The 23,194-nt window shown below is 36.8% G+C and overlaps 1 protein-coding gene across 1 annotated transcript in view; it reads right to left on the minus strand.

The window, feature by feature from the left end:
- atp10a (ATPase phospholipid transporting 10A) overlaps window positions 1–22,784 on the minus strand; it is a 51,476-nt gene extending 28,692 nt beyond the window's left edge. The window contains exons 1-6 of the mRNA XM_082137228.1: window positions 22,128–22,784; window positions 10,172–10,376; window positions 7,872–7,957; window positions 2,694–2,800; window positions 1,904–2,035; window positions 151–281 (exon numbers count right to left, since the gene is read on the minus strand). Coding sequence (XP_081993354.1) covers window positions 151–281; window positions 1,904–2,035; window positions 2,694–2,800; window positions 7,872–7,957; window positions 10,172–10,376; window positions 22,128–22,555 — 1,089 coding nt within the window. The 5' untranslated portion in view covers window positions 22,556–22,784. The remainder of the gene's footprint in view (window positions 1–150; window positions 282–1,903; window positions 2,036–2,693; window positions 2,801–7,871; window positions 7,958–10,171; window positions 10,377–22,127) is intronic.
- Window positions 22,785–23,194: the final 410 nt, after the last annotated feature.

The raw sequence follows: 23,194 nt of genomic DNA on the forward strand, positions 1-23,194 counted from the left end.
CAATAAGACAGGAATTTAAGGAACAGTTGATTCCAAAATTAAAATTGTGGCATTGTTTAATCGAATGGTTTCTTCAAATGGAATTTGGAATTGTTCTACATAAGAGAATCTGAAGCACATTGTAATATTCTCACACCACTTGCTATTCACCTGGAATACTATAATCATGGTCAGGAAGAGATAAATGGCTGAGACCACTGGAGATAAGTCTGTTCCTTCTGGGCTCAGGACGTCAAAGACGGGCCTCTTATCTCCGTACTGAAACATCCACAGGCCATGACCTAAAGAAGGTTTGAAAGACAAACACTTGACTATATAAAGCAGGTAAAATGGAATCATGGGTATTGCTATTCAAGAGACACTGAAGATGTTAAAGCAATCTAAAAATGTTTAAGGAAACAAAAACAGTTAAACCACTACTTCCTCTCCAACACTTCCTCATATCAGATACATTCATCAACTGCTGTAGTATTTTTATCATGGTAACAGGCATTGCAATATACAATTCTGTCGTTAATTACTCACCCTCATGTCGTTCCAAACCCGCAAGACTTAAAAAGATCTTCATTTGTGTTCTGAAGATGAACATGATGAAATCTGAGACTTTTCTGTCCTTCCGTTGACAGCTACGCAACTGACACTTTGATTCTTCAAAAAGTTCATAAAGAGATTGTAAAACTAATCCACATGAATTGAGCGGTTTAGTCCAAATTTTCTGAAGTGACACAATCACTTTATATGATGAACTGATTGAATTTAGGCTTTTATTCACATATAAACATTCATCGTCTCACACATAAGATCTGGTAAACGGAAGCTCAAGCAGGTTCTATTGACGTGCGAGAACCAATGAGGTTTGTTCTCGTGTTACGCAGCACGTCTGAGCTTCAGCAAGAACCGTTGAGGTTCATTCTCGTGTTACGCAGCACGTCTGAGCTTCAGCAAGAACCGTTGAGGTTCATTCTCGTGTTACGCAGCATGTCTGAGCTTCGGCAAGAACCGTTGAGGTTCATTCTCGTGTTACGCAGCATGTTTGAGCTTCCCTAAAAACCGATGAGGTTCATTCTCGTGTTACACAGCACGTTTGAGCTTCCGCAAGAACCAATGTTGTTTATCCTCACACTTCAAGCTTCTGTTTATGTTCACTGATCAATGTTTAAATGTGAATAAAAGCCCAATTTAAATCCGTTAATCATATGAAGCGATCAAGGCTCTTCAGAAATGTTGGACTAAACAGCTCAATTCATATGGATCTCTTCATGAACTTTTTGAAGCGTCAAAGTGTCAGTAGCGTAACTGTCAATGGAGGGACAGGAAAGTCTCAGATTTTATTAAGATGAATGAAAGTCTTACGGGTTTGGAGTGACTACACATTTAGCTTGCAATTACAAAAAGGTTTATATATTAAAGGTATAGCGGAGGATGTTTTACTTCCTGGTGGGTAGTCTAAACTATTGGTCCTCCTAATTGTCAATCATTCTGGTGAATCAATCAAACTTTTCAAAAAGTGGAGAGGGCGGGTCTTATCTAAAATTTGGAAAGATCCTCCGCTATACCTTTAAATAACAAGATTGTCCCAAAATAGACATTACCACATGCTTAACTGAATACTTCATCTTGTTTAAAAAAAATTTTTTTTTATTTGGGACTTGATGGAAGCAAAAGATTATTCATGATAGATGAATCTGGCAGCTTCACATGATGTAACAGTAAGACTCGAAACAGTGACTAACAGTATAGTAACTAATATTATACAGATAGTTGGTGATAGTTCTGATGGGATGAGCCACCTTTAAAGTAGCCGACAAACACACTCAACTTCAAAAATCTCAGACATGAAAACATTAATATCTTACAATACTATATTTTCTAGAAAAAACTATTGATGCAAAGTGTTACATACCAATGGCGGAAAAGAGGCACATGACTAGGAGGATAATGACACACCAGAATACGTCTACGTTCATCTGCCGCTCAAGTTTGCTGCGTTTATAACGAGGGCCGTTGTTGTTCAGCATTGCTTTTGTCTCATGACCTGAGAATCGGTACAAAAAAACAAACACTGTAAAGATAATATGAGCTGTACCAGTCAGATGACCTATCATTTAACAATTCTGGCATTTGTATGTACACATGAAATTACAGGAAACAGTAAAATGCACATTTTAACAAAGTTGTTCTTTTAATGGACTTAATAGCAGACATTTACCACAACTTTCATTATTTTTGCTCCTTTTTAAATGCCATATGCAAAGATTGTGTTGTATTCTTGTCACACATTAAAAAATGAACCAAATGAATACCAAAATCCAAGAAAAAAAATAATACATAAAAAAACTATAATAGATATTAATGATAATCATGAACCATTTCATTATATCTTACCATTTAACACTGTTTACACAGATTTCCTTCACAAGCTTTTGAACAAAATATTTAATTGAACAAAATATATATATATTTTTTTAAACAAAGTATTTAATTTTGAACAAAATATTTAATTGCACATCATTTCCAATAAAACTGCATAATTTGTCGGTTACTCAGTGTGTGAAAATATTCATTTTTTGGGATAGCAATAAAATGAACTTAGTTGGACAAAGGAGAGCTGTTAAACACAATTCATAATTTGAGATGTGGTGGAAATTAGTAGTGGACGTTTCCAGTCCTGGTTTGGATAGAAGGCAGCGTACCTGCATAGATGACAATTCCTACAGCCTCCTCTGTGTTGCGGATGGTACAGCCCCTAAGCAGCAGATTGTCTTTGTATAGCCCGTCTCTCCTCCCACTGCGATGGATTCTGTCATACACACCACACAGGCTCATTCGTCACACTTATAATACAACATATCATTGAGCATTATACATAATCTAGTTCCAATCTGAATTCCTCTGTCCTCATTTGCTAGAATTTTACAATTGGAAGCTAAGAACACTGGCCTTCATAACCATTTGTTGTGGATATTGCCATGGGATATCCACATAATTCTGCGTCCCTTGATGTTGACCACATCGATCCATCATCCTTGACAGTCCACAGGGTTTCCCCCAGGATCCCTCTTTCTCAGCACAAAATCAATGATAAAGCCATGACCTCACTAAAATGGCTCTGCACACAGGTAAAGCCCTGAGGCCATCTGGATCCTGCGTTCAGTCAATGCAGCACTTTTTGTAAAACCCTAAAGCCGCGTCATAGAAGAACTGAGCAAAGTGAAAAGATTCTCCGGATAAATGAGAGAGGACGAGTGGCGAGCAGGCGAGGATTGAAATCTTAAATCCAATGAGACCTCAGATCCGAAAGCGCGTGATTCCAACACCGGGAAAAAGTTCAAGAGGTCCCAGGGCTAAGCTTGCTGATAAAAATGGCAGCAAATGCAAATGAACTCCCACTGAATGAGCGCTGAATGCTAAACACCTGTGGTGGGAGCTCAATAAACTTTAATGCAAGCACTAATCCCACTGCTAAATTCAGGATTACATCTGTGAACTCTTCATTTTGTCAATTATCTGACAAGGCCTCTGGCAAGTTTTTTTTATCCCCTAGTAGTGCATTAATCTTTGAGCTTTGCCCTGGTTTAAAGGCAGACCTGATATATTAGCTGTCTACATGCCCCATGCTGTCAACCACAGTTCTGGCTTAATTCGGAGCCATTGGTCTCTTTGTTATCCTGCACCAAGGGGTCAAATTTTGCCTAGTCAAGGGGTAATATTTTGGTCTAGTTAGGCCCTTTCTGATAGATGTCATAACTACTATCATATCATATGCCAGCAAAAAGCTGAAGCATTAAAGATCATTCAAAATGTAATTTATGTATTTGACACAAAATATATTGCAAGCAACATATAAACTGCAAATATTTCATTATATTCTAGCAGATGTTTTACTAGTGCACAATTGTTTGGAGGGCTCGTAAATGCATGCATTTACCCAAAAATGAAAATTACATCATTTACTTACTCTCATGTCATTCTAAACCTGTAAGACTTTCTTTTTCTGCAAAACACACACAAACACACACACATATTCATATAAACAAAAATATACAAAATATATCATAATTGTCTGAAAAACTGTCCATTTAACCCATTGTTCCATAAGTCTTTCATAATATGAACAAAAACTGTTTACATTCTTCAAAATATCTTCGGTGTTCTACAGAAAAAAGAAACAAAGTCATACAGATTTGTAATAACATGGGAGGTGAGTAAATGACAACAATTTTCTTTTTTTGGGAAAACAATCTCTTTTAAAAGTATGAAATGGACTGAAATGTTCTTCACTGTCTGCTGACTTTCACATCACAGCTCAGGGTATCTGCTTATGTACCTATTTTTCTGCTGCACTAGAGTAAATATGCTGCCTTAAAGTGCACCCGGGAAACTCATACATCCGAGTCGGTCAAGTATTTGTTACTTCGGTGTCACGTGCTCAAGACAATGTTTCAAATCAACACGCCCCTTCTATTGTCACAACTCTTGTATCAGCTAGAATTACGAGTTTTCCACTTGTAAATTCAAATTTGCTTGGCCATTCATGTGCTCAGAACTCATAATTATAATTAGGGATGCACCAAATATGCGGCCACCGAATATTTTCGTCCGAAAATGGCCCAAAAGTGCATTTTCGGTTTTCGGCCGAAAGACTTTTATCACCGAAACAATACGGCCGAAATGTTGTGATGACGCAAACAGAAACCGCGGCCTGCACGTGCTTGTCTGAAGCAACATGTCTGCGGTGTGGACGTATTTCAGTATATCTGAGAAAGCCCCACGGACAGCGATTTGCAAAACATGTAATGCCAAAATTTCAAGAGGGGGTGCATCTGCAAAGACTTTCTCCACGTCGGGTTTAATTTATCACCTGAAATCCAAACATTCCGATCACTACGCTGAATATGAGAGGAACGCGGCACAGAAAAGGAAAACGCCTCTGAGCACGCCCACTCTGTATGTGGCAGACGTTTTTGAAAAGGCAAGGAAGTTTCCCAGTGATGGTGTCAAGGCAAAGGGCATTACACAAAAGATTATGGAATTCATTGCCTTAGATGATCAGCCATTCTCTGTCGTAGAAGATGTGTGATTTCGTAGGCTGATCGAGCACACTGAGCCCCGTTAATATTAAAAATAATGCAAGTAGAATGGGCTTGTCTAGTGTTTAAATATTTATTATCCACTTTGCACATCTGCAATTTTTGGTGCATTTGTTGTTGTTAAAGTTCTACAGTTAACATATGGGCTATGGCAGTCTTTGTTTTGATACACTATTATGTTGAAGGCCTACAGAGAAAATATTGTTGTATCTTTAAGCAGTTGCACTTGTTCTGAATGCACTTTCTTGTAGTAGTCCTACAGAGAAAAATTTCAAATGCACTTGACCTAAATGCACTTTGTTTTTATGAGAGAACATTTCATTTTAAAACCTTTCTGCAGGCCAGTAGGCCTGTACATTATTATTTAATGTACACATGAGTGGGGTCAAGTTAAACATTTTAGTTACAATTTTATTTTATACTGTGCATTGTTGCAATGTGCTAAATAAATATTTGCATAATTTGTAATTGATTTATTCTTTGAAACTTTAATGTTAATTTATGCAATTACAATGCCTTGATTTTAGTAAAGTTAGTACACAGTCATAGCCATAAATGCAATGGTACTAATAATTGGCATAATTTCGTTCGGTGTTTCGGTTTTCGGCCTTGGGTTCCTCTTTTTCGTTTTTTGGTTTCGGCCAAGAATTTTCATTTCGGTGCATCCCTAATTATAATACTTTTGACTCCACTTAAAGGGCACATTAGTTGCATGGAATTTAGCATTAAGGTGACTGGCTCAAAACAACTTGGTTGCAGACATGCCTATGCCCTCCAGGTATTAACCTCATTAGATTGCACTGCACATATTCACCAGCTGGGATGATACTGTATCTTAATGCAATAAGCTGTCACTCCAACAAGGAACAGTCCTTGGCGCCCATCGTGCACCATGTTCCCTTTTTTGCTACGGTAAGCCACTTTGTGGTAACTGGACAAAAAAGCTGGCAGCACATCAGAAGCATCTGTTCTCCATCATCCAGGGAAATAAATGTCATAATCCTTCTGGTTCCTGTCAGCTGACTCACTTGGCCCTGCTGTCATTACCATACCATGTGCAGCAGGTTTTCTTCTAAACACAGGAGATACCGTTCTTGTTTTACTACTGCTACATCAGTCTGCCTATACTGTATATAATATATTATGCATGCTAATCCTAAGCCTATGACCTGTATGCTTTAGCCATCATTTAAGACTTTAAGACTGCAAGATAAACAGAGAAGAATCTTAATCCACACCTTGAAAGTCTAAACACCAGATTAACAAACTGTTTTAAAAAGTGAAAACACAAGGAATGCATGGATCATTCTATGAAATGGGTGCATTTTCCAGTTTGATAAAGTTTACAATTTAATTTGGCATTACAAGCCTTCAAAGTCATGAAACTATAAGGGGCTTCTCAGAATTGAATAATGATATGTCTAAAAATATCTATTTTCAATTATTTACTATGGTAATTAACCTTACTCAAAATCATAACACAACATAAGATAAATTGATAAACTTATCCTTAAATAACTCACTTCTTGAAAACAATGATTGTATCCTTCAATTTTGTATTTTTTTATTTATAGAATAGTAAAAAGGGAAAAATGTGACTAACAGTGTAAACGCACAACCTGGGGACACAACTTTAAGCCTTATTAATAACACAATATACAAGTATATATATAGAGAGAAAGACTAAAAAAAAACTTTTGTTCTCATCAAAATGTGTATATTTACAGATGTAGCAAGGAGACGTTGGAAGCATATTCATGAGAGGGCATTGTCATAATGAAAGACAAATAAAAAACAACAACTTAAAAAAATAAATAAAGTTACCAGATTTAGAAAGGTTGTCTGTATTAACGCTTACTCGCTTAGTAAAATTTGGCATTAACTGTTGTTATAGTCAATAAATATGATATAGGATAATATAAATGAGGGTCACAAATGGCACCAGTTTTGTAGAATGACTCTTAGAATATCATTTTTTGCATGCATCTGATCGAAACGTACCAAAAAACATTCTGGTGGAAACATTTCACATACTTCAACAGCAGCATTATTTATAGCCTCCATCCATCTACCACACTAACAAATAAAAGACTTCGTGACCCATTCCTACAGTTCTCCAAAAGGGAATGCGGCTGGTAAGAGGAAGAATAATTGGGTAGAATAACAGGGTTGAAAAGTCATCCGAATAATGCTGGAGTAAGAGAAATACACACCATCTATCCATTACAAATATATTAAACTGGATCTATGTGGGTCACAAAATAACCATTCATCTGGTTATTTGAATCTCAAGAGCTAATGGAATTTTAATTACTGCCAGCAAAACAAAACAATGGAAAGATCTGAGTCATCTAAATGGCTTGTGGTCTCAAACTCGGCTCCTGGAGGGCCACTGTCTTACAGAGTTTAGAGCCAACCCTAATTAAACACACCTGAACTAGCTAATCAAGGTCTTCAGGATTACTAGAAACTTCCAGGCAGGTGTTTTGGAACGTGTTGGAGCTATACTCTGCAGGACAGTGGCCATCCAGGAGATGAGTTTGAGACCATTGGCTTATGGATAAGAAAATCATTGAATATAATGGAGTACATATTGCTAGGGCTAAACTAATTCACAATACACATATGTAACAAAGACCATGCAAATGGTCATGATATTTCAATTACATTAAGACTGTTGGGTTAAATCGTTAATGCAATTTTCTTCAAAGGATTAGGTTGGACAATACATTAAGCAATAATTTAAATGCCCTTTAAAAAGCAATAATGCATTTAACTTACATGTATCCACGAAATCTGTTGAGGTCATTGTTGGGCTTCTCACATTCAATAATGCTGTTGTACTTTGATGGGTCAAACTCACAGTCCTGCAAATGAAAAACATATTTGCAATTTGGCATCTGAACACTAAAATCACCAGAATAATAAAAAGAGTTAAAGTTTTTATAAATGATCAAAGGATAGTTGTCATCATATATTCACCCTAGGGATGTACCAATCGTGCGTTTCCCAAAAGCATCGTTAGCCAACTATGTTCGCAAGTTCCGTCGTTATCAGCATAGTTCAACGAGTCAGTGTTTCCCGAAACCATCGTTCTAACGAACATTCGCAAACAGCATCTCAAACTTGTGTAGTTGGAACGACAGCTCTCGACCTGCGGTTAGAAGCATAGTTTCTAGTTTGCATAACATGTGGACATAAATCCTTATCTTGAGCAAAATAAGTAAGCTGACATTCAGTACAACCTGTGTCTTTTATTTAGAATACATACAAATGTAATTTACGTCTTTTAGTTTGTCAAGAGATTTAAAGCACCGTTTTTGAAGAGTGCGCATGTGCGAACGTGCTCTACTATGTAAGCACGAGCCTATGATTGAATCTGGAAATAAAGCAAATTAACTGAGAAAAATTTGAAATAGTCCTCAGATGTCATGTCTAATTTATAGCAAAGCATCTAGCGTTAATTCGATCTCAAACAGATTCATTAAAAGAAGTTATTACTCCACCACGTGCGTGACGTCATAAACCAACGTGATTGAACGACCACTTTGCGACAATACGGTTTCGGGAAACAGTCGTGACTAGCTAGTTGATTTCTTCAACAATGCATCATACTATGGTAGTTAAGCAGCAAGTTACGTCGTTGTTCGGGAAACGCACCCCTGATTATCAGTATACACAGTACTCAGGTGCAGCCGATACTCGGTATCTGTATTTTTTGGATCGGTCAGACAGAACCGATAAAAATGCGATACTGTTAGTTACCCATGGTTGTTACTGTTAAGAAAAAAAAAAAAAAAAAAGGGACAAAGCACAATTTGTCCATTATATTCCAAGTCTTATGAAGCCATTACATTGCTTTATTTGAGGAACAGGCAATATAGTAATTTCTGAAATTTAAGTTCATGGAAACTCTTGTGTAATGTAAATGTAATTATCCACTTAGCATTCAAACAGCATGTCGAGTTCAGTTACAAAAGTCAGCATGGTAAAGCTCTCTCCAAGATGTTCCAATATTCCCATTATTGTGCATTATCTGAACAAAGTCCTAGGCTTTTGTTTAAAAATACTATTTTGCTGGAGTTTATTGGTGATTCTGAATGGTGTGGTACTCGCTGTTGGATGAGAGGACTGGAGTAGAGGACTGAATACAACTCCTCATTCACACAGTAAATGCAATTTAAAACTCAGTAAACTGTTGGACAGATGTAATACTCCTAGTTTCACACACACAATATTATTTTTGTTCTCCAACTGTTATGAATTTTTGAGGGTTGCCCGTAAACCCATGTTGTTTTAAGCACATCATCACGCATTCAAGATTTGCATAGCCACTTTTGTGCTGCTCTGTATTGGAGCCTTTCATACTATGATAGATTTGTGCAATAAAAGATAATTAATATATTTATTATCCAATTCATTTGTTCAATCGTATCTATAATGTCTGTAGTCCTATTTAAAATCTATAGCATAGATTCCAAAATAAATGCTTTTTATAGTGCATATATTTATGTAGTACTATCACAAATGTATTGTTTATAAAGTTACATTAATGTGTCTGTGTGTGCGCGCGTGTGTGTGTGTTTGAGGTATCGGACATAAAAAAAAAAAGGTGGTATCGAGCCATACCTAATTCCTCTTCGTGTTGCAAAATTTCAGTCTGCTCCTCACATAAATCTTAAGATTTTAGAAGACTTATGATATATTGCACAGGCTTTATTGACTACTTTTAAGGTACTTTTTGTCCCTTTTGTTTCATGAAACAATAGCAGCATGAACATTTTTCTTAGATTAAGGTCATTTTCTGGGGTGAACTAGGTTTTGATACACGGTTTTCTTTTACCAAACTGTTTTCAGATCTCTCTTATTGACATCTTAGAACGTAACACATACAGGTTGAGCAGTGCCAAGGTAAATTAATATTTGACTTTGGTGTGAATTGACTAAAGTTATCTCAGTGGGCAAACGCAGACCAGCTGAATACACACAGCATCACATTAACTGTTCTTGACACCAGGATGCTTCTATTCAGTTCTTTACTCAACTTTCACAGCAAACACTCCACAGTCCTTAACACTCACCAGGTCGATAAAGCTGCGCACCACCTGCCTCTGTTTGAGGTTGGTTTCGCCGTCCAGTGTGGCCGTCTCGATGTGACAGAGGCGGTCCGGGTCGCTGCTGCTGAGCAGAAGAACGTCCGCCGGCAGAATCTCGTTGCAGCGCAGACGAATGAAGTCTCCAACCCGTATCTCCTTCCAGTATTTCTCCACATATCGTTTCTCACTCCTACAAAGGGCACAAGAAAACGTATCTGTAAATGTAATTTACCCATATTGATGTAGCCAAGCAAAGAGGCTTTGTTATCTCACAGACACCAATGTTTTCCATACGCATACATGCCTATCAATATTGAATACTCAAATCACAAAATGTAATCCTCAAGTTAAGTTGAGATTGACCTTACCATTTCTATGTTTGGGGTCAGAGACTCTAATGTTAATTACGATTAACATTAGAATTACTCTAGTAAATATTATTATTACAATGTAAATCTTACCTAGCAAGTATATTGTACAGTCTGACAAGCATCTCACTATGCTAATGTATTATCTAATGTTATCTATTATCTAATGACATTAGTTGCAGTGAAGTCTTTGGATTTGCCGAGTGAATAATTCCAATTCTAATCACATGGAGCCATGTAAGGCACACACCAAAGTTTAAGGTTAGGGGTTTTGAATAGCCTTAGCAAGCATGACTATTACTAGTATTACTAATATGAAGGTAGAATTTTTTTTTTGGTGTAATTCAAGAAAGCCTTGATTGTGATAATAGCACAGAAATAAGAGACCCAAATGTTGGTAAAAAATAAATAAAAATCAGGACAGACAAAACAATGTACATGAATCTGTCTTTGTCTCCCATCAGAGAACTGTGCTCTTACAAATAACCATCTAGAAACTCTAAAGACAAGGTGTTCAATTTTCACAATTTGCTTTACCATAAACTTATTTGACATTTGCCACTGATGCTTCTGCATTAACAGAGAACATATCCATAAGCACTGAAAGTGGAAAAACAACCAGACCAAACAAACTCCACACGGAACTGAACAATAAACAAACCACATCTGTGCCGTGTTCAAAACTGGGAGAGTAGTGTTCATCATGGTGAAGGCCTAACATGATGGACAACATGACGCCTATTTCAGGAGGACAAAAATAATATTACAGGGCTTTGGCAAACATGGCTACAGGCAGGGACTCAGGGAGAGCTGCTGCTAAACAAAACTTCCTTCTGTTTCTTTTCCCGCCCTTCCACACATAAGAGTGGTCTTTTACTGCCACACAGAACCGTAGTGTGACCTCTTACATAAATTCAGCTTGTATAGTTGTGTACAAAGTAGAGGAAGAACTAATTCTCCAAGGTTTAAGAGGGAAGGAAGAGGAGTCACCTGTTGGCAAAAAAGGAAAGGTGGCCACAGGGAAGGTTTCTTCAAGTCTCTTTTGTCACATAAATGACTACATTAAAAAACCCTCACATTTTCACGTGTTATTTTGGCAATGCAGTTTGGAGGCACATATATTCATGGGCAAAAAAAGGGCCAAGCCCAAAATGGCTAAACACTAAGCTTTTCATTGTCTTCACCATCATTTATTGGTCAGGAAATTAGAAATATTTAAGCAAATGTAGTACTTAAAATTGCTTTCTCAGAATACATCAAGGACAGAATTAAGTTTTTGGCGGAATATGGAAGTCGTGTGTGGAGTGATGAATCACAATGAAACACGAGTTGCATGGTGATGCTCCAGAGCGGTGTCTTCGAAAACCTTGTGGGAAATATAATAATAAATTCTTCTCTACCACAGTGAAGCATGGAGGAAGAAGTGTCATTGTGTGGGAAGCCTCTTTAGCTGCTGGTACTGGTGAGCTACTTCACTGTAAAAAACAACAACTTTGGAGTACAGGAGAATATTGCAGGATGGCTTTCTTCCCACAAATGAAAAGTTGCAATCTAAAGAGGAATGATCAGATGTTATTTTTCAACTACGCTTCTGCCCAAATTGCAAAGACAACCAAGAATTGGCTTGAGAACAAGTCCATCAGGCTCATGTTTTGGCCTGGTCAGAGTCCGGTTTTGAACCCTATAGTGAATATTTGGTCTAATTTTAAAGTCAATCAAACTGGGAGACATTTTTCAACTACTCATGAACTGTTTGAAGCCATCAACATTGAGTGGAACAACACTAACTCTTCCTTCATGTAAAAAGCTGTCTGCATCTGTATTTGTGTAATTCTTGATAATTTCCTGACCAGTGATTTGTGATTAAAATGGATAAGCAATTAAAAGACCACATAACGTTTGCCAACTTTTGGCTTGGCCCACCATATTTTTTGCCCAGGAGTGTAAAATACACACTTTACCTTCAAATCAACTCTGAACCTATGTTTAACTCTATTACTGATTACAGGCACATGACTTTGAGGGTCAGCAGTGCCAGACAGTGTCCAGTTGTAAGTAGATAAACATGTCATTGAGAGGAAGCAGAGACAGATTAGGGTGGTCATGAGGATGTTACACTGAGAAAGCAATTCACAATCTAGCTTATTTTATAAATAATTCTGGTCACTGTAAACGCTTAAAACTAAGAATTTGGGGGGTAAGCTTTTGAACACCCTGGGAGATTGATACATGAATGAACAAAAAGATCAGCCAGAGAGGGTAAGAAAGAGAAAGTTTTGTTTACTGAGAGGAAATGTGATAAGTGAAACCATGAGCACACAATTCACTAATTCAGTTTCAGAGTAGATCTTAAATTAAGTCAAAGCTACAGGTTTTAAAGAATTTTAAATTATTTTATATCACTTCATGAAACCTTGAGAGTTTGAAACATTTGGTCATTTTTATCAATGTAACTGCATCTGCACTAGTTTCTTGCCCTTCACATGCGTAGTGACACCTGTGAAACGGCTGCTTCTCGAACAAGAAAAAGAAAATGTAGGGCGGAACATGATTTTGTCCATCGGGAATTGATTGGATTGTATGATTGCTGTGATTTGCTACTGTTCTGATCCCATGTGACTGACAGGTTGTCCCGCCCTCATGCCAGTAAACATGGCATCAAAGTGAACTATCCACGATACATATTGTTGCATTTTTGTATTGCGATATATTGTGACACGATATATTGTTAAACCCCTATTAATTACAGTTATAACTTATATTGTCATCTTGCTTTTATCCATTATTAGTACAAGCCTGTTGTAGCAGACCCGGTCTGGATGATGGCCAAAACCTTACTGATAAGTTTATTGTACATCACACAAAAGATGAAGCGGCTGTTTTTACCACAGAAAATCACTGTAAGAGCTGAATAAAACACAGTACAAGTGCGCATTAAAATCTAATCCGTAAACTCCTTCTCTCTCCTTTGCGTTATCATAAACATACACAGCGAATTACACAAAAACATTCATTACAACTAACAGTAAACAAATATATACAGAAATATATACAGAAGGTGCTTAATAAAATGGTAAACTAGCCTATATATCCATAAAACAACTCTGAGGAACTGTAATAAAGTGTGTGCTCTCCCTTTCATTACTGCCGTGACCAGTATCGGGGCGTTCAGGGCGGGTCTATGCTAATTTCGCAGAGTCCGTCAGCAGTCGTGGGCTTGTTCTGAGACACTGCTTATGATTTATGTGGATAAAAAAAAAAAGAAGAAGTGGGTGGATTTATCATTATAGGGTGGTTGTGTACACACACTGCCAACACACATTTATGTTCACTATGTAAAAGTACATTTTGCATAATAGGTGCCCTTTAATTAATAATAAAATGCAAGTTATGTTTTTTTACAAATTAAGTTATTACAAATATTTTTGTGGAGACCTTGATCATTTTTCAGGAATTTTTTTTTTTGGGATGAATAGAAAGTTCAAAAGTACAGCATTTATTTGAAAAAATACTGACTCCAAACTTTTGAACAGTAGTGCATACATAAAATTTGTATTTACACTTGTCTATGTCCCCAATGGCTCACAAAACAGTAAGGAGGGAAAATGTGCGCTTTCAATTATATTCAACATATTAAAATATAAACACTATAACAGTAAATATAGCCATGAAACAATTATCAACAGTAAATCATTAACAGTCACTTACACTGTAAACTGTTATTAAATTAACAGAGCAGACCTTTTTCCCTTTTCTCTTGAGTCCTTGTCAGTCTAAGTCAAAACAAAACATTGACAGGCAAAGCAAGGCAACTCCACAATCAATTATGCTAAACTAAAACTCTTTCAATAAAGGTCTATGATCCATATGTCTTTAATACCATTATGTATTAATAATCAGTCAATACTAATAGTATTAGTCCATAAACCGTGATTGGGATTTAGCTCTGCTAGTGTAAGCTTTCACCAGATGGAGACACAATGTATGTGCAGACAGGGTGTGTTTCCTTAGGCAATTTTCTTGGCATTCTCTCACTCAAAGATAATCACCGAGTATTCTAAATTTAAGTGTTGGGTATGCTGAGTGGGGTGCAGTCATGTGTCACTAACAACAAACCCCCATGAGGAATCAGTGATTGTTTTTATTTCACCTCTGGAGGTCGAGGTCATACTCTAGATTCTTTAAAGAAAAAAAAAAAAGAAAAAAAGAAATCAGCTATTATCTGTGGTCATTTTTGCAAATATCCAATAGTTCCAATCGCTGTTATGAGCAATAACAAACATTGCATTATTTGAAGAGCAGCACATTACCACAATGAAGAATATATAAAATCATGAACCAGTTAATTTAGGAAGAAATGTGCAAATAAATGCAGTTAGGAACGGGGACGTGTGGATATTCAAGCACAGACCTACATAGAAAAGACCACTGAACTGAACCTTCTTTAAGGTCATTTCCTCCAGCGACACAAATGTGGAAAGGGTCCAGCAACAAGACTTCCGAGAGAAAACAAGCAGCTCAGCAGAATAAAGGCTTATGGGTGTATCTAGTCAACAGAAACAAAGGTTGTTCTCTTAAAAGCAGATTGGCTCTTTCTCTACACAATTCCTACAAATCCAAATGGTCCCACATAAAAGCCAATAACGCATCACTGCTAAAGCTGCCAAAGATACAGTATAAAAGAAAGAAAACAACTGAAACGACCACCCAAAGCAAGCCTTCTAACCACAGACAGAAACTAGTGTGCATGGAAAAACTGAGTGGGACAGAAGTGTCATGGGAGCAGAATGTTATTTCTCAATTTTGGTGAACGATAATTACTCAAAACATAAGCATGTCAAACTGTAGCAAGACCAAACTGATCAAAGACTTTGATTATGAAAATTGTATAAAAGATTCATCAACATAAAATACCACCTTTGAAAACCTGAGCTTTTAAATATGCAAAATTAAATGAACAGCTACCACACACAGTTTATAATATATAAACTTTCATTTATATGCAATTTATTGTCCTAAAAAAGTTTAAATAAGCTCTTTATTTAAAAATCACTGTACTACATTAAAAGAACCCAAACACCATCTTCAGTTGTAAAAACACAAGAAGTAACTCTCGCAAATATACTGTTTTGAACTGAACTGAAGATGGTATTTGTGTGAAATCCAAAACGTCTCGTTTCATTTTTATCTAGGCCTAATCCACAGATTTTTAAATAAATTGTTTGTTTGAACATTTCATAATGTGGATGTTTTAGAAAGTCATGAATCTACATAGACAATATCCTAAACAGTTATGCTCACCAAGGCTGAATTCATTTGATCAACAAATACAGTAAAAACAGTAATATTACAATTTAAAACAAATGTTTTTTTTTATTTTAATATATTTTAAAATGTGTTTTTTTTTTCTGTGATGGCAAAGTTGAATTTTCAGCAGCCATTACCCAAGTCTTTAGTGTCACAAGATTTTTCAGAAATCATTAGAATTTGGTGGCCAAGAAACATTTCTTATTATCATAAAAGTTGAAATTGCTTAATATTTTTGTGAAAACTGTGATACATTTTTGTTTAGGATTCTTGATGAACAGAAAGTTAAAAGAACAACATTTATTTGAAATAGAAATATGTTTTACATGTCTTTGTCACTTTTGATGAATTCAATGCTTATTGCTGAATAAAGCAAACAATGTGTGTAAACATTCACAAATTAAGACAAATAGTAAATAATTAGGACAAGTAATCACTTAATAAAGCCTGCTTTATTACAACATTAATGGATTACCATGACAAAAAAATAATAATAATTGACTACAGTCAAGGCCTCTGTTGAGGGCTACCATGATATAGATATCCATTTTAGAACTGTACCAGTGATTTACAATGATCTGAGGTGAACCTGAACCGTTTGAAATAGCGTGAACCATCTCACCCTGCAAAAGCTCAAAATTCCTTGAATTCCTGCCTCCTGTCCTCTCTCAACTCTCGAAGAAAAGAAGTGTTGATATGAAAATCCCCCAGGACACCTTGTCACACTGTAAACAGATTTTCATAAGAACTGTGCGATATTTTTGTTGTAAGCATTTGAAAAGAGCAGCAAGAAACACAATAGAAAAAGTCTTTTGATCTCGCCGCTGTTCACGGAACACAGGAAAGGAGGGGACACGCTCGCTTTCTAGACATTTCTATTGTTTTTCTGATCCCGCTGTCTCTCATGAAAAATTACTTGCATTATTTTACGAGTTACACTTGATACTGCTCTCAAACACAAACAATGGGCCATGTGAAACTGTCGGAGAGGCGGGCTATGAAGGTTTTAGCAATTTTCCTGAATAATAAAAAAAGAAAAACCACACTGACTCGAAATGCTCCTATCACAGTGCTCACAAACGGACTTTGCTGCTACATAATAAAATCATTTTTATCTTGCATAACCCTTTTCTCCTGTCGTCCATGCATCTGCCTTGAGTGCTGACATCTCAGAGACCCTGCAGTGTTAACAAATCATTGATATGTCTCCAAGATGTGTTTACCCTGAAGCTAAACAGGACCTCAATTTGTGTAGGTTTCCCCCAAAATAGCCCTCTCTGTTTGAACAGGATGTCCCTGCAAATAAAATGCGTACCTTCATGCGCACAGTCGATCAGCAAAAAAAAGAAATGTTATGGCTTGGCAGAACCTTCAATTTATATTTAAGATGGTGAAAATATGAACATAAACTGAACAAAACAGAAGAGCAACTCATAACAAGAAGCCAGAGACAGAGCCTGCATCCTCTGCACCTCATAAATATGTCTAAGGTCAGGGTCCCACACACAGGCACACGCGCACACACACACACACAATGTGAGATATTGATTGTACTATCATTCGATACATAATTACATATCCTACCATGTACAGATGGCTTTTTGCAGTCCTACAATCTTACAAAAATAAGGGTTGGAAAAGGTTTTTTTTTTTTTTTTGCAGTGATGTCACAGAAGAACCATTTTCGGAACAACAATTTAAAAATGTAAAGAACCCCTTTCCATTATAAAGAATCTTTTGTACAATGGAAAGGTTCCATGGATGTTAAAGCTTCTTCATGGAACCATCATTTAAAATAAAGAGCCTTTATTTTTAAGAGGGTAGAGGGATTCATTCAGTCCAAATAATTAAACAGCCTTCTGTGTTTCTCAGTCTACCTTAAAATGTCAAGGCCCTCAGAGCCGAGTCTAAACCTTGAGCCTAAACGTATTAAAAAAAAATTTGCTACCAGAGAGCAAATTCAGTGACACTCTGCCTTCTTAATCAGACACTTTCAAGAAATTGCACCAAAATATTTTATAATAGGGAAGTCCCGATCAAGTACATGTTATCCTGGAAGAAAACTTGCTTCCTTCCGCTCTGACAATGTTCCCCAACTCGAAGGATTGTTTTTCCCCACAGGACAATATTCCATACAACACAGCCAGGCCAATAAAGGTGTGGATGGAGGACCACCAGATCAAGACCCTGTCATGGCCAGCCCAAACTTCAGACCTGAACCCCATTGAAAACCTCTGGAACGGGATCGAGAGGAAGGACACAAGGTCACAAGCCATCAGACAAAGCAGAGCTTCTTGAATTTTTGCACCAGGAGTGGCATACATTCACCCAACAGCAATGTGACTGACACGCCAAGACACATGAAAGCTGTGATTGGAAATAAGGGTTATTCCACCAAATATTGGTTGCTGAACTCTTCTGAAGTTAAAATATTAGTAGCCTATTGTGTTGTTAAAAAAAAAAATTTATATAAACTTGTTTTCCTTGCATTATTCAAGGTCTGAAAACACTGCATGTTGTATGACAGAGTTTTTACTTAAATTTGGAAGAAATGTTGTCAGTAGTTTATAGAATAAAACAAAAGTTAATTTTACTCAAACACATATGAATAGTAAATAGAGAAACTGTTAGTTCTGCAGTGGTCTCTTAACTTTTTCATATAGGTAGACGTAACAATGGTAGACATTGTAAACAGACTGTGTGGGCAGGGCACAATTATGAACTTGGGACTACTGATATAAACTTCTTGTCTTCTTGCTTCAAAAAAAGAAAAGAAAAAAAGAAGTGGAGATAAGGTTAAAAAAAGCATGAAGCTTGCGGTGTCAGAATGCCAGTCAAGTCCAAATCAAGACACAACCCGTACCAAAGTGCCAACGATGTCGTATGTAGTCGGACGGCAGATAAAAATAAACAGTAAATAAATTATTTTCAAGTGATGAGAATGATAGAATGATTTCTGATCGATCATGTGACACTGAAGACTGGAGTAATGATGCTGAAAATTCAGTTTTAAAAATCACAGGAATAAAGTACATTTTAAAATACTGTATTTAAAAGTTTTGAATAAATGACTTCTAGAACTTCTCAGCTGTTTTGAAGTTTGTGTGCAGGCAAACACGTAATCCATGGATGAGGCAAGATGCAATGGATGATGAAAGAAAAGAAATTCTACAATATGCACTATCCTTTATAATTGTATCCACTTTTACATCATTGTGCAATAACACAATACAAAATAGAAAAAAGTTGGCTAATTACACAGTGCTGCAGTCAGTGTTCAACAACAAACTGTGTTTTATGCACAGAAAGTATATAAAGCCTCTCCTTAAACATTAAGCTATTAAATCACTTTGTTATTTCAATAACATCAGGCAACATGACACTTTCAACAGATGTCTGTAGTTATACTGTAGTGCTGGGGTGCCATGCACACGTGGAAAACATTTTTCAGATACAAAAACATCCTGTGAAACCCAATGGAATTGCTAGAGAGAAGAGCTAAGACAAATGCACGGTCCCATCGAACAAATCACGCTTGCATTCTTCAAAACATTGTACTCATTAACACTAAATGGAAATGTGTCCTTTACAGTCCAACCAGTGGCTAGCAATTCAAATGTGAGATTCCATGACAAACTTTGCAATCATATTAAAGGTCAAATCAGGTTCATCTGGGATGACATCACACCGCAGATTTGATCTGTTTCAATTCAGTGTTGTTTTGTTAGCAATGGGAACAGTTTTCAGAAGACAGTCATTTGCTTGAGAAAATTCAATCAAACCCAGCCTTGAGAGCAACACTGGCACAGCACAAGCCCAGATTGTGGAGTTTGAGAAACACTGTGGCTTTTGACAGAGTTGATACATGGCCTTAACATGGCTGACAGAGCAGCTTTTCATCAAGAAATACAGCCTGACTCTGAGAAATAAATAAGTGGAAGCCTTCAAAAGAGCAGATGAGAGACAGGAAGATCTCCAAACAAGGCAGATTTTTCACCAGCAATCCAACGTCCTTCATTTCTGTACAAAGTGAAATTTTTTGACAAGTCTTATCTGCTAAAGGACCTGTAGCTTCAAGTGGATGGAGGTTTATAGTTTGTTCCAGCAAGTTCACACTGTAAGTACATTGTGTTAATAACCAAGGACAAAACTAAAGTTAAACAGCACACAAATGAGTGCCTAACTTGATTATCTGACACACTTTCACAACTAGGGGTAATGTGTTTGCCACATAACGTCAACAATGAGAAAGGAGCTGAATGCCATTCACTCCAGTTTTTAAAGTTTGAAGAGCTTTTCATTTCACTTAATGAAATGTTGAAAAATGTTGTGTGCTTGTCATTTTATTAGCTTTTTTATATGTATAGCCTAGTTTTTATCCATTTTTATTTCAGTTTTAGCTATTGTAGTACATCAAGTTAAACTAAAAGAAAAATGGGGTTTAAGTTCTAGTTAATTACAATAACCCTGCACTCAACAACATCCAGAGAATAAAAGACATTATCTAAGGTGATCAGCTACAACTGCATAATACTAATCACCCTATACTAGATGCACATTACAAATATTTTTTAACAAACAGAAATTAATAGTTATTACACTCATTGAAATTCAGTGTCAATATACAAGAGCAACGCTGAGGCCTGAAATGTACAATCTTATCCACCACTGTGACAGCACTCATTTACCCAGTGAGATCAAATCAAAGTTCCTTCTTTGCCTACATCAGTACAACAGTATGTCCTTATGGGTGTCATGTGGTATGAGGCATTTCAAATAACAAAATGTACCAGAAATATAAAATAAAAGGCAGCAAACTAACTAACACCACCACCCAAGCTTCCCAACATGAGTCTCAAAAAGCTAGTGAGTTACCCGTCATCATTTGAGACTTTTCATACTGCATTTAAAGGATAGTTCGCCCAAAAATGAAAATTGTGTCACTATTTACTCACCCTCATGTCGTTTCAAACCTGTAAGACTTTCATTCATCTTCGGAACACAGATAAAGATTTTTGGATGAAATCTGAGAGCTTTCTGTACTCTCCATTGACAGCTACCCAACTACCACATTGATGCTTCAAAACTTTCTGAAGTGTCAACGAAGTAGTTGGGTAGCTGTCAACAGAGGGACAGGAAGGTCTCCAATTTCGTTAAAAAGACTTTAATTTGTGTTCCGAAGATGAAAGAAAATCTTTACAGGTTTGAAATGACAAGGGAGAGTAATTAATGACAGAATTTTCATTTTTGGGTGACCTATCCATTTAACCCTGGGATAAAGTCATGTTTAACCCTATGTAAAACGTTTCAGTTTTACTTGTACTTGAGGATGAGGATCACTTTTTAACCTTGGGTTATGAAACCCTGTTCCAAGGGTTGTGGGGCCAAAGGTAGGCCTATGTGTGACAGCAGGTAAAATGAAATGACAAAAATAACTGTTTTTGTTTTGTTTTTTTGGTAACAGACAACCGTTTCAGGCTGACATCAATGGGGCAAGCACTGAATAAAAGTTGTGATAGTATTTTCGGATATCCGAGTGAAACATCTTCTGGAACCAGAAAAAAAAATTTATTGTGGGACTTTAAAGAATATAGGGTAGCCTACATCTTTTTCTTTTCGGAAATTATGTGCACATTATAATAAATAAAAATAATAATGGTCAATTGCGATTTCATGGTGACTTTATTCATTCCCTTTCGTAGAAAAGGGTTTCATGCGTTACGTTTAAGGTATGTGGAAAATGTTCAAATGTCAAACGTGTTTGAGTTTTAAAGGTAACGTTATATTTCAAAAGATTACGACAACCAGAGGACATTTATATGGCGACAACTGGATAGCATGTAATAGACAGGTGGTTGCGTGCTGTATTTGTTCAGTGTTACTAACCTCAAATAACGCTAACACAGCGTTTCCGAATGTATTGTGTGATATCTCAGCAGCACCTCAATAACAACTCAGGATAAAGTATGGACAGTGTGAAACATGGAACAAGGTAACCCAGGATTAAAACTTTCAATTGTAACAAACAAACAAACAAACAAACAAACAAACAAACAAACAAACAAACAAACAAACAAACAACAGGTGCGCGTCCAAAATGCAGATATGATCCACATCCCGAGACTCCTCGGTCAACAGGTAGGCAGGCCCACAGGTCCAGAAGCAAGGCAAAATCATAACAGTTGTGTATTGTCGACTAGTAAAACTAAACAAATACACACAGCTTTATGAGTTTGTATTGGGTCAGTTTTCAAGCACGTGCTTACCTGCAGTAAACGAGACAGTCCATATGATTTATTTCTTTATCTGAGCGGTGTCGCCTGTAATCCTCCCATAAATCCTTGATAGCGGTAACGGACAAAATAAAAACCACAGGGGCAAGAGCCAACTCTGGTTGAAAAGCATTGACCACAGGCACAAAATTCAGCAAGGCTATGAAAACAAAATACACGTTGGCAAATCGGTGGAATTGCTCGAAGAGGTTCTTCGGTAGGAAAGAAAGCAGAGTGTATTTCGTGGTTTTGATCTTATTGTTTGCATAGTGTCTGTTGGGGTTATCCCCTCCTTTGGTATGGTCATACAAAATGTTGGCGTGTACAATCCTTGTTTTACTCTCCTTTTTGCTTTTCCTCCTTTTATGCTTTTTCACTTTGGTACTTTTCGTGTCTCCAGACTCTCCAGTCTCTCGCGCCATACTTCGCCCAAAACTTTTGTCTCTTTTCCTTGAACAAATAAAAGATGGTATCTATGTAATCATGCTGATCCTCCTTGATGATGTAGGACAGTATGAAATGCTCTTCACTTTGTTTTATCGTCCTCACCCATCGCGTCAACTCTCCCTTTCTCTCGTTAATACTGAAAAGTTTTACAGCGGCATCTTTTTTTTCCCCCTCAGTAGATGAAGATGCTTTAAGGCAGGGCCGAGTGATTATACGTACGCGCTGTTACACATTTTAGTAACATAAATCATTAGGATAAACCTACAGATCAGTATTGCTACTTAAAGTCCATCCATATGATTGTACATGCGGGGTTTTACGCAGACCGTGTTGAAAAAACAAGCCAATCACTGGAGGTACAAAAGTAACGTCACCGCTGACGCAAACGTAGCCCCGCCCATTTACAAATGAAACATCTAACTGGAAGTGCCACGCGTTACCATTGAGAAAAAGCGATTCCAATGGAAGACGTTATCATAAATACAGATTTTGCTAAGAATACACCTAAATACGGTGGTTGCATCTAATCTGTAGTAGTAGTTATTATGAAAAATGCATAGTTCGCAAAAAAAAGAAAAAATTCTGTCAGAATGACCTCAGTCACTCTTCACTTT

The sequence above is a fragment of the Leuciscus leuciscus genome, assembly GCF_965113295.1.
Source record: "Leuciscus leuciscus genome assembly, chromosome: 14".
NCBI classification, from domain to species: Eukaryota; Metazoa; Chordata; class Actinopteri; order Cypriniformes; family Leuciscidae; genus Leuciscus; species Leuciscus leuciscus.